The following is an 18,083-nucleotide window of genomic DNA, read 5'->3' on the forward strand; positions in this document are numbered from 1 at the left end:
CAGGGTGTCAAAAGGACACCTTGTTGCACCCCTGAAATCTGCATATGGGTACATCTTGCACACACACATGCCCTAAGGACATGTTTGTGTGTAAAATGGAACTTTGAAAAATGCACTTTAGTGCATTTTTCAAAGATTTTGCAAATTACCATGTAATTCAACTTCATGGTAATTTGCTCCCCCTATTTAACGAAATCACAAATTGTTTTACTTTCATGCATTGCATTTCAGGAATCTCAATTTGAGATTCCTTAAATGCAATCACAATTTAAGTAATCGCAATTTTGCCAAATGCAAAAATACCGGACGCAAAGGGGCAGATTCTGTTAATCTGCCTGTTTGCGACCGGTTTTCAGCTTGATGCATCTATGCCTTAGTATGATGGATGCATTGCCAAAAATACTGAAACCATTGATTTAATTGAAGAGGGATGCAAACGTAGACATATACACCACATAAGTAGCGCTTTTAGGGTGAGTATTGCTGCATTACACTTTGCTTCATACACTTAAGCGTGTGTGGCAGCTCATCACAAAGTCCTGCTTAGTATCGCGTTCTCTCATACGGCTGTAGATATTCGAGGTCGGTTGTTCCCTCCTGAAGAATCCTTTGTGGAGTGTGCACTGCTGTCGCTGAAGATCCGGGGTCTGACAGTGGAGCCCAGAGCCGCAGACCACCTCAAGCAAGGACACCTCAGATGCTTCCTAACGTTTGTCCCAAGAAACATGTACAACATGGGATTAAGACAACAGTGAAAGAAAGCCAAATTACGGGTAATGTACAAGCAATAGTTCAGTATTTCCTGTTCCCTACAGGAGTTCAAATCGAGCACTCCATAATCCTGCAAAGCCTTAAGAAATATGGTTATGTTCAGGGGTGTCCAGCAAAGAAAGAAAGCCAGTATAATACTAAATATCATTTTCAGAGCCCTGTGCCTCCTCTGAGTCCTACACCCGGCTAGGGTTTTGACAATACTACAATAACAGAACAGGATGATCACAAAAGGCACAAGAAAAAATAGCACAGTTTGTTGCAGGAATAGAAGAAATTCCCAAACATTCCTGTTTTGACCACGATAGCCAACATATTCACAGGTAAGGCCACCCTCTTCGTCTGTTTTGGTTTCAGTGAATAGGAATTCAGGGATGGTAAGCATTACACTTATGCTCCAGATAACAACGCTTGCAAGTACAGCACAACGAGTATTGCGGGTAGCGGTTACTGCATGAACCACTGCCAAGTACCTGTCTACTGCTATGCAGGTGAGAAATATGATGCTACTATAAAAGCCAATGAAGAAGGTGCTGCTGACTATCTTGCAGACAGTGTCACCAAAGATCCACATGGAGGAGTGGTATACCCCCCAGAAAGGCAGCGATGTGGCAAAAACCAAATCCGAGGTGGCCATGTTGCACACAAATATAGTTGTGATGTTTTTCCAGTTCTCGTGTTTTAGCAATACATACAAGACCAATCCATTTCCAATCAGACAGAGAGCAAACAGTAGGTAATAAAAGAAAGGTACCAGTACTTCTCCAAACCTAATCAGATTCTCATTCGTGCACATTGTTACAAGAGGGCCGTAGTCCAGTGTGCCATCATAGCCATAGAAGGTACTCGCTGGCAGGAAGCTGTTCTCAGTTGGGGCTGCCATCATGGTGTTATTATGCTGTAGAATTCCTTGCCCCTCTTTTGATTGTTAGTCTTTCCTTTAAATGCAAAAACATGAAGGATAATTTGTAACTGCTTTTATGCACTGATTTCTGCTACTGTGGGTGCAACACCTTTTTGGAATTTTTTTGCTAGTATTTTGTATAGTATTATGTATTGATGTATTAATTTTTGTATCATATTTTGTATATCTTATGTTTCTTTTTGTGTTTACCAACCTGTACAAACGTAAAACAGACCATATATGACACTAATGCCTTTTAGGGTGTAGGAGGGGCTTGTACTCATCCGAATATTGTTGAGTTATTGTAGCCTAATGGGTGCTGTTTGTTAATGTTTCAAAAGCCTAGTTGCGAATAGGCGTTTAAGATGTTTTTGAATTGGCTGAAATTCATGTGAATATTCCCATTGGGGCTGATTTAAGGTTTTGCAGGTGCAACGCCTGCCTGTCAGGGCAACTGAGGCCCTGGGCTCTGCTACCCTTGTGGCAGACCATCTGCCACGTTTCTGGTGTGGCAAATACACTGACAGCACTGGGATAGCTGAAAATATAGTCGAAAATAACCTTAAAATAAATGGAATATGTGACCTGACATTAACATAGAGAATGCATAACAGAGGGAACTGTGGAAAATGTGCCTTTCTTGAATGTGCTAATAATCACCATGCAGCATAATGTTTTGCAGAAAGCTCTAATTTCAACTGACCTTTCAATCAATAATCAATCATGACATTTGTATACCGCACTACTCACCCGGGAGGGTCTCAAGGCGCTGGGGGAGAGGGGTCCGCTAAGCCAGGTCTTGAGTTGCTTCCTGAAGGAGAGATGGTCCTGGGTTCGCCAAAGGTGGATGGGGAGGGAGTTCCATATCTTGGCTGCCAGGTATGAGAAGGATCCTCCTCTGGCGGTGGCTCTGCGGATGCGTGGAACGGCGGCGAGGGCGAGGCTGGTCGACCGTAGCTGGCGGGTGGGCGTGTAGAAGGTCAGGCAGTTGTTGAGGTACTTGGGGCCTTAGTCGTGGAGAGCCTAGTGTGCGTGGGTGAGGAGTCTGAACGTGATCCTTTTGCTGACAGGGAGCCAGTGCAAGTCTTTCAGGTGGCCGGAGATGTGGCTGTGTCAGGGGAGGTCCAGGACGAGTCGTGCAGAAGCGTTCTGGATTCGTTGGAGTCTTTTCTGAAGTTTGGCTGTGGTTCCGGCGTAGAGGGTGTTTCCGTAGTCCAGTCGGCTGGTGACGAGTGCCTGGGTGACCGTCTTCCTGGTTTCGGGTGGGGATCCATCGGAAGATCTTTCGAAGCATGCGCAGGGTGTTGAAGTACGATGATGAGACGGCGTTGACTTGTCTGGTCATCGAGAGGGAGGAGTCCAGGATGAAGCCCAGGTTACGTGCGTGGTCCGTTGGCTTAGGAGTGGTGCCCAGGGCAGGGGGCCACCAGGAGTGGTCCCAGGCGGAGGGCGATGACCCCAGGATGAGGACTTCCGTCTTGTCTGAGTTCAGTTTCAGGCGGCTGTTCTTCATCCAATCAGCGACGTCTTTCATTCCTTCATGTAGGCTGGTTCTGGCGGTAGCTGGGTCGTTGGTGAGGGAGAGGATCAGCTGGGTGTCGTTGGCGTAGGAGATGATGTTGAGGTTGTGTTGGCGTGCGATGGCTGCGATGGCTGCTCATGTAGACTTTGAAGAGGGTGGGGCTGAGTGATGATCCCTGTGGTATGCCACAGATGACTTCTGTGGCCTCGGATCTGAACGGGGGGAGGCGGACTCTCTGGGTTCTTCCGGCGAGGAACGAGATGATCCACTCCAAGGCCTTCTCTTGGATTCCGATGTTGCTGAGGCGCTGCACTAGGGTGCGGTGGCAGACAGTGTCGAACGCTGCGGAGAGGTCCAGGATGATGAGGGCCGCTGTTTCCCCGTTGTTGAGCAGGGATCTGATGTCGTTAGTGGCTGCGATGAGGGCGGTCTCGGTGCTGTGGTTGGCTCAGAAACCGGACTGCGAGTGGTCGAGGGATCCGTTCGTCTTGAGGAAGGCGGCAAGCTGTCTGTTGACGGTCTTCTCGATGACTTTGGCAGGAAAAGGGAGGAGCGAGATGGGGCGGAAGTTCATGAGGTCAGTGGGGTCCGCTGTTAGTTTCTTCAGGAGGGCGTTGAGCTCGGCGTGCTTCCAGCTCTCCGGGAAGGTGGCGGTGTCGAAGGAGGCATTGATGATGTCCTGGAGTTGGGGTGCGATGATGGAGTCGGCCCTGTTGAAGACGTGGTGGGGGCAGGGGTCGGTTGGGGATCCGGAGTGGATGGTGTTCATCGTGTGGGTGGGGTCTTCGGTGCTGACCGGGGTCCAGGCACAGAGGGTGGTGGTGGGTGGGGTTGGTTTGGTGGTTCGGTGCGTGGTTGGTGCGCCGAAGCCGTTGTGTATTTCGGCGATCTTGCGGTGGAAGAACGAGGCGAGCGAGTCAGAGAGGTCTTGCGAGGGAGTGGAGTCGGTGTTTCCGGCGTAGGGGTTGGAGAGCTCTTTGACGATGCTGAAGAGTTCCTTGCTGTTGTGGGCGTTGTTGTCCAGTTGTTCTTTGAATGCTGTCTTCTTGCTGGTGCGGATCAGCTGGTGGTGTTTGCGGGTGGCGTGCTTCAAGGCAGTCATGTTGACTGTGGTCTGGTCGTTGCACCAGGCTTTCTCAAGGGTGCGGCAGTTCTTCTTGGAATTCTTAAGTTCGTCGGTGAACCAAGAGGCTTTCTTGCTGCCGTGTCTGCTGTGAGGGGCCTTCAGTGGTGCGAGTTCCTCTGCTCAGTTGGTGATCCACTGTGTGAGGTTGTTTGCTGCTTCGTGGGGGTCCGTTGTTCTGGCGGGAGGGTTCTGGCTGAGGGAAGTGGTGAGCTGGTCGGCGGTGATCTTGTTCCAGTTCCTGCAAGGTACCTGTTGCGGATGGTGGTGGGTCGTGGTTTTACTGAAGCTGAAGTGGACGCAGCTGTGGTCAGTCCAATGAAGTCCGGTGGAGTGGCTGAAGGCGATGTATTTGCTGGAGGAGAAAAGTGGGTCAAGCGTGTGGCCGTCGTAGTGGGTGGGGGTGTTCACCAGTTGCTTGAGTCCGAGGTTGGCGAGGTTGTCCAGCAGGGTGGAGGTGTTGCTGTCCTTGTTGTTCTCCAGGTGGAAGTTGAGGTCCCCTAGGAGGATGTAGTCAGCAGAGGGGAGGGCGTGAGGGCTGATGAAGTCTGTGATGTCTTCGCTGAATTGTGTGCGTGGTCCCGGGGGTCTGTAAATGAGGGTTCCTCTGAGTGTGGTCTTGGGGTCGGTGTGTATCTGGAAGGTGAGGTGTCCGGCGGCGGTGAAGGTGTCGTCGGAGCTGGTCGTGATGCGGATGGTGTTCTTGTGTACGATGGCGATGCCTCCTCCGGTCTGGTTGACGCGGTCCCTCCGGGTGATTTTGTATCTGTCCGGGATGACAGTGGTGATGTCGGGGGCTGAGAAGGCGTTCATCCAGGTTTCCGTGAGGAAGGCGACGTCTGGTGATGTTGTGTCGAGCAGGTTCCAGAGTTCAACGGCGTGTCTGTGGACGGAGCGGGTGTTGAGCAGGATGCACTTAAGGTCGTTGCTGCTGGTGCTCGACTCGGCGGGTGCGGTGCAGGTCTGGAGGCAGGTGAATTTGCAGGCTTGGCAGTAGAAGGGTCCGTGGGTGCGTTTCGGGGTGGCTCGGTAGCAGGCGGGGTTCCGACTGGCGTTGAGTGCGTGGATGGTGACTGCATCGCAGGTCCGTCCAGGTGCGTTGGTATCGGCGCGGTCCAGGCGCGGACGGGTGCAGACGGGCTTGCCTTTGGCGCGCCCGCTGCGCGCACGTGCGGGCTCTGCCATAAATGGAGAGTGGGGGGGAGGAGGGAGGAAGGAGCAGCTGGGAGGTGGGAGCGGGGTGGCGAATGGGAGAGGGAACCGAAGGAAGGGGGCGGGGCCGCGGGTGAGCAGCGGCAGGGAGGGAGCAGGGTGGAACAGCGGGAAAGGCGGCAGAGGCGCGAAAAACAGAAAAAAACAAAACTGGGTCACAGCGGAATGCAGAGGAACAAAAACAGGGGCACAGCAGGCAAATACTGTGGCTATCAGAGGAGAGACCAGGGGGAGGAGAAGAGCCTTGCCAGCAGGGGCAGCGGCGAGTGGTCGGTGGCAACAGGGGACCGGGTGACCTTAGGAGGAGCCACGCGGCGGGTTGAGTAACCGGCACTGACGAGATCAGGCTAGGCCTTATATTTTTTTCATGCCTTTTCCTTTAAATAAAATAAATGCTTTTTGAAAATGCCAATTTGGTGCTAGTATTTGACTGCAGAACTCATCATTGCTCTCAAATGTACAGTAATAAAGAAAATGTATTTCTTTATGCCTCACACCATATGATTTCATCGTTTAGACAAATGCATTTGCTGTGAGCTTATAGTTCTCATGATTTGACCATGATATTTAATAGGCTAGTCCATTGAAAACACAATGGAACACTAAACAACTAACAGAGTAGGTTTGCAAAGGTTCTTGTCAGAACCTTCTCGATTATGGCAACTGTATAAAATGTTAGATACCTACAGACAACACCATTTCAACTCGAGTATTTATCGTGGGCATCGAGAGGAAGGATGACAGACTATCGGAAGATTCTTAACCATTGGCTGATGATGGAGCATTACCAGATCCATATTAAGGGAACCGAGGGCCCAGAGGGAAGCAGCAGGATTTGACATACTACTATACAATAGATTTGCACCATTGAGCAGGCTAGATGAGAACGATTGACTGTTGCCACCCCAATTGGACCATATTAATTCTAGGCATCAGAACCCCCAGGGAAACCTGGTAGTCATAACAGAAAGCCTGTGTTCACATACCCCTACATTTAAAGTCATGACCTGGAATATTGCTGGGTTAAATTCCAAATTGTATGACCCCAAATGGCTGGAAAGTTTTGTGGGTTATCATAGCTATGCATGAAACCTCAAACATGAACATTTCTCTCCTTATAGACAGGTTCTCAATGTTTTTTAACCCGTTCCGTGCTAGTGACGGAACCCCTCCGTCACGAGCCACGGGCGCGCTGTGCTCATGACGGAGTGGTTCCGTCACGCCGCGGCCGCTCCGCCCACGCTGCAACAATTCTGTGCCTGCTCGGCTGAATTAATGAGCGGGCGGGGCCGTGACAAAACCACGCCGTCATGAGCACAGCGCACCCATGGCTCGTGACAGAGTGGTTCCGTCACAAGCAGGCGGCGCTGCGCGACCTCCCTTCCCCCCCCAGCGCCGCAGCGGAATTACCGCTGCAGCCAAGTTGTTAAAGCCGCCCTTCCCTCGCAGCAGGACGTGCTAAGGGTGGTCTTGCTATTTTCGTCTCCCTTAAGATCACCTCAATTACATCCATGGTAAAACCCACTTCACCAAATATTTTAGCACTGAAAATTAGATTTAACAATAAACCTCCCTTGTTGGTGGTGAATGTTTATAATTCCTTCTGCATTAAAACAGACATAGAACACATGTACACTCTTAAGCAGATTTTGCAAGCTTATGGAGAGGATAAGGAGGCTTATTACCAGGTTATGATACCGGGCGATTTTAATATTCATTTGTGTCAGCAGGGGTGTGTTCTTCTGGAGAGTATATCTGATGACATCTCTGCCCAAACGCATTTTGAACACTCTGAGCAAGGCAATATTTTAGAGGAGGTATTTGCAGGCAATAACCTGTTCTGTTTAACTGGAACTGTTATATTCCCAGATTAGGCCCAGGTAGTGAAGCAGCTTATTCCTTACATTGTCCTAGAAAATAACATTTCAGCAGTGAACTTTTGCACACATTTGCATGCACAACAATGTAGGATTATTTTCTACGAAATTACTTTGTTTACACATCCAGCTGTGCACAACATTATCACTATGCCTTGAACATCAAGTACTAGGCCTCTTTACGCACTAGGTACAAAAGTTGTCCTATCTTCATCCACAGAGCGACGGCACTATCTACATATTCATAACATCACTAATCTAGCGCACACATCGCAAAAGCTGCTTTTTATTATAAATGTTAGGCATCCCTATAGATTGGTAGAGGAGACCCTTCTGCTGACACTGAATGCCTGTGTAATGGCATGCGTTGTAAAAGCATGCGTTGTAATGACATACATCCCTCTACACCTACACGCACTCTAGGTACACTTAGAGTAAGATTCACATCATAGGAGAACGTTAGATTACCATATTGCATATATGCCTGCATATATTCAGTGCTTCAGCACCATTGTAGAAATGTATCTACTGTTCATTCTTTTGGTGCTTCTAATCTCCTTTAAAAGCTTTTGTCTCCTAATCAGTGCATCACATGTATTTTATGCAAGAATAACGTTGGTTCAATAAATATTATTGAAAACGTCTCACTTTGTATTCTCTGTATATTTCTCTAAGAACAAGTGAGCATGAGGGACTGAACGAAAGATTCTGTACTGTTTCCACGATTCCTGAGTGTTCAGATTTGTCATGTTCAGTGGTTGCCATAAATAATGATGGTTCCTGGTAGGTTAGGGGGGCTTACAGTGGCACTGTGAGCTAGCTGGTCTATATGCCTACATATCCTGCTGGAGTGTCCGGAAACAGTCTAGGAACCAAGTCCGTAGTTTATGTTGTCCAAACAATGCTCTGAGCCTACAGATTAGTAGGAACCACACTAGAGCAGACTGGGGTGGGCGAAACAATACCTTATAGTCGATTTTTCTCATCCTTTCCGCCCCTTTCATACCAGCCATAACATCGCTTTGTGTATCTTGGAACAACTTTAGTGACCATAATCCTTTATCGTTGGTCTTAGCCTTGGATTTCAACCAGGAACTCATGGGGAAAAAAGGTCCATCAAATGACGCTCTTAACATTAAGGACCAAGCACAGAGGTTGAACTGGGATAGGATAGTCTCAGGTGCTTTCTTAGATAACCTCTATACAACAAACGCGGGACACTTAGCACTCTGTTTAGGAAGTGGCTCACAGGTTGAGGAAGTCCTTGATGCCTTTGATAGTCTATGAGCAGATTGCTGCTAACCTCTTATACCGAGGTAAACACTGGGCCATTTCAAAGTCAAATAGTTTGACAGAAGATGGTCAAGAACCCATACAAATCAAATGGAAGCCCTGAATCAGCAGCCCTGGGACGGGGCAAGGACCAGGGCTTGTAGGAAAGCCATTAATTCAGCGACTCTATACAGGAAAAAAGATGGTAATAACAGGCTTGGGAGGACCTATTGCAGACATGTGTGTTATTGAATAGCTCTAAATTCTGGGAGATTGTGAAAAGATCTTTCTTTGTAGGAACAACAAACTTTAGGGTGGCCTGTACTATAGCCCTCGACATATGGGTTTCTCACTTCAAGGGGATGTATAGCAGGCAGCTTGGGGAGGGAATACACATGCCATGGGTGCCAGATAAGCCCATCCCACCTCAGATTTTTAATGTAGGCGGAGTACGTAATGCCATTATTGCCACAGCAGGGGGTAAAGTTCCGGGCCCAGATGGGGTTCCCCCAGATCATTATAAGGCAGACCCCACAATCTGTACTAAGGTGCTGACCCACGTTTTAAACATGGTTTGTAACTGTGGTCCTCCACCCTCATGGTCCAAAGCCATTATGTTACCCACTTTTTAAAATGTGCAAAGGATAATCCACTCTGTTTTGGATTCCACTGCCGAAACCATGGGGGAGGTTGTCTTGGGGCGCCCAACATTATGGCTGGAAAAAGCCAATATAGTATCTGAGTTGCAATATGGCTTTAGACAGGGGAGAGAGACCGTGGACCAGTGTATTGACTTACAGTGATTCATAGGTAAATACACTGTAGCTAAGGGGGATGTTTGCACCTTGCTTTTAAGGATCTTACATTGGCCAAGTAAATAGATCTAAACTTTGGCCCATCTTCGTGGATCTGGGTATCAAACCGGAGATAGTAGCCTCCTTACACAGTTTACATTCTAACTTAACAGCCTCACTAAGGTATGACGAGAATGTCAGGTTGTCAGATTCCTGGGAGGGCCAGAAGAGGGTAAGGCAGGGGTGCATTTTGGCTCCCCTGTTATTTACAACATATATCAACAAACTGAAGGAAGTCATGACAGCAGCTTGCAGGGACATTCCGAAAGTGGGCTCCCAATTTATACTAGCCCTCATATTCAGAGGACGTGGTCCTGATTGCACAGGCCGCTGAGGGGCTACAACAGTTTTATAGATTATATGTACTCCCTAGATCTGTCCAGCAACTATTCAAAATCACATTTGGTTGGGCAATTAGATGTTGGAAGGGTGTCAAAAGCAAGTTCTTTGATAAAGGGACAGAACTTACCAAAGTGTCGACATTCCTGTATCTCGGGAGACATAGCTGGCACAAAAATCACTGAAAAAGAACACCTTTTTGAGAGCGCTAGGAGCTACCTCATATTTTTGCCGAGAGGTTTGGGGCCAAACCGGTGCATGTCATGGCTAAAATATATCGCCAGAAGTGCATTCCAATGGCATCTTATGGGTGTGATGTTTGGGGGTACAAAGATGTCGGGTAGCTTCAAATTATTGAGAATCATTTCTTGCGTAATCTCAATGCCGTTCCCGCTTGCCCACTATCCTTTCTGGTACACGAGGAAGTGGGCCTTGGCTATATCACTGACACTATCACCCAAGCACCCGCACCCATTTTGCAGTGGTTAAGCAGACACTATCAAGTGTGGGCTGCATAGATTTGTTTACCAAACCCAGACAGTTACGAGAAGGGTGTTTGAGGTCTTAAAAAACATGTTTTTATCTAGGTGGCAAAGTGACAGAGAGGGCAAGAAGCTACTTAAATTCACGGGCAGACAATATACCCCGCTAATCATTGTTTTTTATTAACAAGGTTCAGTTTAAACCTAATCCATTGGTCGTTGGCTGTCCCCAGCAGCTTTCAAAAAAACATAGTGATCTAAAACGCTGTTCTTGTGACAATATCTCGGACTATGATATTTTACATTTTATGTTTTTTTGTGCGAAACAGCCATTTTGTAAAAGTAAGACCAGCTTTGATGTTTTTACAAATGTTGTCTTCCCCCCTTAATTTATTATTGGGTAGCATGTTTCCTCGCTGGGGCAATAAGACTCTATTATTCATCGCCAAGTGGCATTTTATTACATTTACTGGTGCTATGTAGGGCTAGGACAGGGGCTGACTTTCTGTTTCCACTCACATGTATCTGGTACGGTAATATCGCACATGCGCTTTCTTATACGTCTGTTTTTATGCTTATTCTGGTCTTCTATTGATCTAACCAGTGGTAACGCCTGGTGGCATCGATCTTTTCCCTGCCCACATAACGGACCCTGGTTAGAGGTTTTTGTCGTCAGGTTCTCCTAGGTTGAGCATTTATTTATTTTATTTATTTATTTTTCACATTTGTATGGCGCGCAGCTACCCAACAAGGGTTTTCCGGCGCCGATGGCAGACTAAAGTGATTTAGGAAAGGTGACCACATGACAGGGTGGTTATTTCTGGAAAAGCCAGGTCTTCAGGTGTTTTCTAAAACTGACATAACTGTCCTCTTTGCGAATATGGGGAGGGAGTTTGTTCCAGAGAGAGGGCCCTAGGACAGAGAAAGATCTTCCTCCCATTCTCGCAAGTTTGAACCTCGGGATCGTGAAATTTGCAGAGTCTTGGGAGCGTAGTGCTCTTGCCGGAATGTAGGGGGTTGCAAGGGCTTGTAGATATTTAGGTGCGGTGCCGGATTTGATCCTAAACATATAACTCAGGGCTTTGAACCTGATGCGGTTGTCTACCCTGAGCATCCACCCAGATCACATATTTATAGGCATGTTCCACTGACTATTCTTTTTATTAGTTTCTTTTTAATCACATTGCGCTTTGCACATATTTTTAAGGACTGCTGTTATATTTTAGATGAATTTGTGAGTTTTATTCTGTCCATTGTTCGTTTACTTATTGGACTTCATATTCTTGCATAATTGTTATGTCACCTGTTTAGGGCTGTTTGTTTGATTTCATGGTGATATTGGCCGAATAAAGAAATAATTTACTTGAATTTACCCTGAGTTTGAAACATAAGTTTTCACGTGTCTTTATAGTTTGTGTTCCTAGCTAGAGATTTAAGGCATTCTATGCATCTTTCCCCACCTTACATCTTTCAACTTGACAGTGCTACACTTGCCCGAAGTGCTGTAAGCTACTGCTAATAGTGATTTTGTTTATTTCCTAACCTTTGTAGGTGGCTCACTACCTTTGTCTGCTGATCTTAGCTACTGCAGTGAATATTTCCTTTTACTTGATTTAACGGTTGCTACTGCGAATGTTGTGGGTACTCAACTGAGTTTCCAAAACTGCCCTTTATGGGGAGTTTAATGCTTTATAGGTTTTAACTAGGGGTGGGTGAAAAAATTCCGCTCCGCCTGTGGAAATCCACAGTTTTGCCCACTCTGTGCACTGTGCGGCGTTCCGAAAAACTCTGCAAAGTGACATGGAGCAGAGTTTTTTCTCTTGAGCAGCTCGCCAATGGTATGTTGGAGAGCCCTTGCAGGAAAATATCAAGCGCTAGACCTCCTCCCGGCGATATTTCTCATTGCGGGTGGTTGCGGCAGGTTGTGACCACTCCCATTGAGAAATCTGCTATTCGCATCGAGGAAGCTGCCGCTCCAGTAGAATGTTTACTTGAGCAGTAGAAAGCAGCAGCGTCCTTTGGCACAATGTGTAGTGCCGTTTGTGCTGATTTTACAGAGCAGGGCAAACTCCCGGCGTTAAAAAGCTGTGCGAACAGCGCAATTTAACAGAGTCTGCCGCTGGCGTAACTCTGCAGAGTGCAACAGAGTTTTTCTAGCACTTTGCCGAGTTCTGTGGGGTAAAACTCCACGAACTCCGCCCAAGCTTAGTTTTAACTTGTGGCTCCAAGAAATCTTGCTCTTTTCCAAATGGAACTCTTTATGAGTTCTTTATAGAATAGGTTAGGTCCTTTAGATTAAGATAGGAACACTTTTCTTTATGGAACACTCTGCTGTTTTACATGTTGAATCTAACCAAATTTCTCTTGATATGTCTGTAAACAGTTTTATCTGAATAACCTGAATAAAAGAACCAAAATCAATTACTAAGCTCTTAATGATAAATAAAGCTTTTAAAACTTTACTAAACCTCTCATAATCGACTGAACTCTAAAATACTGTAAGTTGATGAAATTTGATTTGTGCTCCATTCTAACACAGAGGCAAAGATCTGTCGACTAGGAGACGGAGGTAGCTCAGAGTTGGAGGTTTCTGTCATTAGTCAAGGAAAAGAACTGTTAATGTTTTTTTAAAGTTCTGCGCTCTCTAGATCAGTGATGGTCACCTGCTCTACATAGGGCAGGACTACGGATACTGTGACCTGGAGGCCCTGAGGTGGATGGATCATCAATGCAAGGGTTCCTACGGCAGAGAAAGGGAAGACTCTGCCATCGGGAAACCTTAAGTTCAACAATTTTAAATGATGCACATGAACATTGAGTTAGGTCGGGTGCGATTTCTGTCAATATATGGTGTCGCTCCTACTCTACAACTAAAAATGTGGCCAAAAGTATACACTGGAAAGAGGATCTGTCAACCACAACCATTTATGTCTGAGTGAGCATGATTTACATTGTGATTGCATGAATTAAACAATCTGTAGTGAGCTTGGGTTTCTGGCTGTGAGTGTAGTGAGAGTCATTGATGTTTAGGTATTCGGTTCCCTTTTCCCAACAGGCCTTGTGCAAGATGTCTTTAGGGCCTTAAACTTGATTTTGTCATCCAGGAAACATCTACTGTGGAATTTTATTATGTATTTCATGTGTTTAATGTGTCTAGAGCAATGCTTCCCAAACATTTTATATCCACAACCTATTTTTTTAGAACATCAAACTTTTGCGACCCACCTAGCTTTAACAGATATGAGGTTATGAGGTGGGGTTATTTTTTAATGTAAAACATGCTTTCAAAATGCTGTGAATTACCAACGTTGCATACTCTTTGCAATTTATTGTGTTCCTTGCTAACAGCAATTGTTTATAACTGTCACAACCTTGACCACACCCTTGGATATGTCTTTATCAGTCTGTAGCCAAGATATTGATCTGTCCATAAAAGTGGCTGATGGTGAACTCCACTGGAGCTGGAACTCCTTTCTCACTCGGGTGCTAGCCGTGGCATCAGTTCACTAAAATCACATGGCTTCAGAAAAATGTGGGTGTTGGTAACCGTGATTTTAGCAAATTTCAAAAACCCCTTCTGCAGCACAGTATGAAGCAAGGCCTCATATCCATTTTTGTGTTATAATAAGGCCCGTCTGTGCATTTGGAAGATGTATATATATATATATATATATATATATATATATATATATATATATATAGAGAGAGAGAGAGAGAGAGAGAGAGAGAGAGAGATATAGAGATATATATATATATATATAGAGATATATATATATATATATATATATATATATATATATATATATATATATATATATATATATATATATATATATATATATAGAGAGAGAGATATTTAGATATATATATATATATACATATCAACCAATACCCTTTCAGGCATAGAGTGATGCATAAATTATGCAACAAAAATAAGCAGAGAACGCTGGGTGGTTCTCAAGTTTAGGTGGAAAGCAACTCCAGTATAAAGCACTCTCAACACCAGCTACACTCTAAATTTGCTCACCTCAAATGTCTACTTTTCTAACAAAATCTTTAAGCATAGGATTAGCACAGTGCCATCCACGCCGAGATAGAAAGGGACAAAGTATTTTGCCATTTCTACAGATCAAATATTGATCTGTTTCCAAATTGCCTATCAGACTAAGACGCTGTCCAATGCAAGTGATTATAGAAGATCTAATATTTGGTCAAAGAATATATTGCCTTAAAGCTCACGAATTTGACTGAGAGGATTTGCTGGGTTTTAAGAATTCCCTGGTTTTGATTCCCCAATTGTCTACACCGAGATTAGGTGAAGATGTTTCACTTTTAGAATTATCGTGGCCTACCATGACCAGTGACTCCCCATATTTAAAGCTTACAATATTATATATGAGCCCTGACGAAGTTCCACCGGAACAAAATGCGTTGGCTGATGCTGAGGCTTTTTTAAAAGAATTTGAACAATAAAGTATTTTTGAAGATTCCTGGAGACCAGTTGAACTTTATTCTTTTGTGCACCGTCCTCTTTTGGATATCAAGAAAAGTGTGCCGTGAGTCAATCCTTGCAGCAAAGGCGCTATGAGCCAATTGCACCATGTCTCGTCATATTCTTTGTCTGAGACTTTCCCAAGTCCAAACAGGACCTAGAAGTTACTCTTGTGCTGGTAGAATTTCAATCTGCTTTAAATTCTACCTTTGATAGTGTTGTTCCTTTTGGACCCGCACTAATACTACGCTTAGACCTCTTGTACCCTGGTATAATGCAAAGCTTTAGGCTGGGAAAGCTTTCTGCAAGAAAGTAGAGAGACGCTGACGCCGCAGCTATGACTCTGATGAAAGATACTTTTAAATATTTTATTTTTGTTGTTGCCTTCACATGGTATACAGTAACGTACATTAGACCTACGGCGCAGCGTCAACATTCAGCTGCCATAATCATTAGAGCAACTTTTTTATATTTTACCCCCCCAACTTCAACTTGCTACTTTCAGGGTTAAATCCACGATTCTTAGCATTGGTCTGTATCAACATCAGAGTGTCCAAATGCAATTATCAGGTCTCGGCTCAGATATACATTTCAGTAAGTTCATCTACTGGCAGGTTCCCAAGGCCCTGTAACATTCACTGCCTCCACATTTCACTCCCCCCTCCCACCCATCAATCCAGACCTTCGTCATCCTCTGAGCTGTCCCCATCCTCCTCCTCGGGCAGGGGCTCACAGAGGTCTCCCCTATATGTGTTCCAGGGCGACCAAATCCCGTTCCATTTGCGAGGGTTATGTCTCTGCTGATATACTGCCCGCTCGGTCAGCATAATCACATCCATATTTCTGCACCATTGCGCCAGTGTCGGTGTTTCCTGTGCCCCCCAGTTTTTCGCGATGTCACGCTTTGCCAACATCACACCTATGACCACCCACCTCTTCGCATGCAATGAAAGATCTGTTGGGCCCCACACATTCAGGAGACAAACCCTAGGGTCCGGTGCAAACGGGTTCTGGAGGGTCTGACCGATCGTGCGCGTGACACGCCGCCAGTAATCCTGTATATGTGGACATGTCCATAAAGTGTGGTATAGCGTGCCCTCCTCCCCGCAGTTCCTCAGGCAATGTGGGTGTTCTGCTCTATGTATTTTATAGAGTGTCGTGCGGGTGTAGTAGACCCTGTGTAGCACTTTGAACTGGATCAGTCTGAATCGAGTGGAAATACCCGCCTCCCTGGGCGAAGCCAGGGCTGCGTTCCAGTCTGCTTCATCTAGGTCCCCTATCTCGTCCTCCCAATACTCCTTTAGCTTCCCCAGGGGGTCCGGCAGGTTATTCATGAGTTTCCGGTAAGTGAGGGAGGTTGCACCGGCCTCCATGTAGTCAGTAAGCAATCGGTCCTCTAACGGAGCCGATTCCGGAAGCGTCGCACCCGGTTCTAGCACCGACAGGAGTGCGTGCCTGATTTGTATGTACCTGTATGTTTCGGTCTCCGCAAGGCTGTATTGTTCCCTTAGGGCCGTGAAGGAGAGCACACCCTCTCTGGTCCATAGATCGCCCACCGTGGAGATCCCAATGTTATCCCATTGGTCGAATCCCTTGGAGCTGCGCAGGTTGCCGAGGGCCTTGGCGTCCCATAGTGGCGTGAGTCTGGTGATCACTCCCTCCCATCCCAGCCGTCTCTGAGCTTTGCGCCATAAGGCTACAGTGTGTTTGGTAGGCCCCTCTAACTTCCTCACCATCCCTCTGTTATAGAGTGGGGCCAGCAGGGTGGACAAGCCTAGTTGGTGTCTATCTGCCCTGAACGCTGGGTCATCTTGCGCTGCGTGGATCCATTGGTTAATCACCTTAAGGTGAGCTGCCCAGTAATATAGTTCAAGGTTGGGGAGGGCTATCCCACCGCTATACCAGTCTCTGGTTAGTTTCAACTGTGCGACCCGGGCCGGTTTGTCTCCCCACAAAAGAGTGGACAGTTGCGCCGAGACGTGGCGGAAGAACGACACGGGGACCACTGCCGGCGTGTTTTCCAGAACATAAAGGAAGCGAGGGAGCGCCAGCATCTTAAAGAGTGCCACTCTACCTAGCAGTGTTAAGGGGAGATTTTTCCAAAGGCGCACGTCAGACTTCAATTTGTCCAGCTGGGGCTTAAGATTCAGGTCAAGGAAGGTCGAGTGCTCCCTTGTAATCCGTATCCCTAGGTATTTAAAGGCGACGCGTTCTACGAGTAATTGGCAATCTTCAGGCAAGACTGGAAGGTCGCCCTTTATCATATAGATCACGGATTTGGACCAATTGAGTTTATAGCCCGATGCCGTACCGTGGCTTTCACATAGTGCCAGTAAGACCGGGATACTGTTCGTGAGGTCCATGAGGTAGACGAGCATGTCGTCGGCGTATAGGGAAACCCTATCTTCGCCTCCACCCTCCCATTGTATACCTTTCAGCAGCTGGGTGGTTCTGAGGATCGTGGCCAAGGGTTCTAACACTAAGGCGAACAGCAGTGGCGAGAGAGGGCACCCCTGTCTCGTGCCCCTTGCCAACGGAAACTCCCTCGATATGTGTCCGTTTGCGGTTACTCTTGCCATGGGTTCGGTGTATAGCAGTCTGACCCACGATATGAACGTTGGGCCGATACCAATGTGTTCCAGGACTGCAAAGAGATAGCGCCACTCCACCATATCAAATGCCATTTTGGCATCTAGCGACAGTACCGCTGCCGCTTCCTCCAACTGCGGGGCTCGGGCCAATACCCCATGCAGCCGTCGCAAATTCAGCGCCGTACTGCGGTGTGGCATAAAGCCCGATTGGTCCGGGTGTATAAGGTGCGCCAGATGGGGCAGTAGCCTGGTGGCCAACAGTTTCGCCAGGATTTTACTCTCGGCGTTAAGGAGGGAGATCGGGCGATAGGATTCGCACTCCTCAGGGGGTTTGCCGGGCTTAGGTATTGTGACTATCGTGGCCGTGCGTTGATCAGGGGGCAGTCGTCCCCGTTCCCGGCACTCCTGAAACATATCGAGCAATGGTGCGGACAGTGTCTCGGACATGAGTTTGTACCATTCTATTGGCACACCATTGGGGCCCAGTGCTTTCCCGGGGTGTATTGCTGCTATGGCTGTCCGTATTTCTTCCTCCGTCAGGTCGGAGTCAAGCTCGTCCCGTTGGTCTGGGGAGAGAGTGCGGGTCGGCACTCCCACAAGGGAGCTTTCTGCCATTTCCCGTGTGACCTCATAGTCAGGGGAGT

The 18,083-nt window shown here is 46.9% G+C and overlaps 1 protein-coding gene across 1 annotated transcript in view; it reads right to left on the reverse strand.

Annotated features, from left to right (window-relative positions):
- Positions 1–376: 376 nt before the first annotated feature.
- Positions 377–18,083, reverse strand: part of LOC147722242 (C-C chemokine receptor type 4-like) — a 29,194-nt gene continuing 11,487 nt past the window's right edge. Inside the window, exon 2 of the mRNA XM_086966817.1 lies at positions 377–1,709. Within this exon, the coding sequence (XP_086822943.1) occupies positions 560–1,657 (1,098 nt within the window). The 5' untranslated portion in view covers positions 1,658–1,709 and the 3' untranslated portion in view covers positions 377–559. The remainder of the gene's footprint in view (positions 1,710–18,083) is intronic.

The sequence above is a fragment of the Lissotriton vulgaris genome, chromosome 4_1 (genome assembly GCF_964263255.1).
Source record: "Lissotriton vulgaris chromosome 4_1, aLisVul1.2, whole genome shotgun sequence".
Classification (NCBI taxonomy): domain Eukaryota; kingdom Metazoa; phylum Chordata; class Amphibia; order Caudata; family Salamandridae; genus Lissotriton; species Lissotriton vulgaris.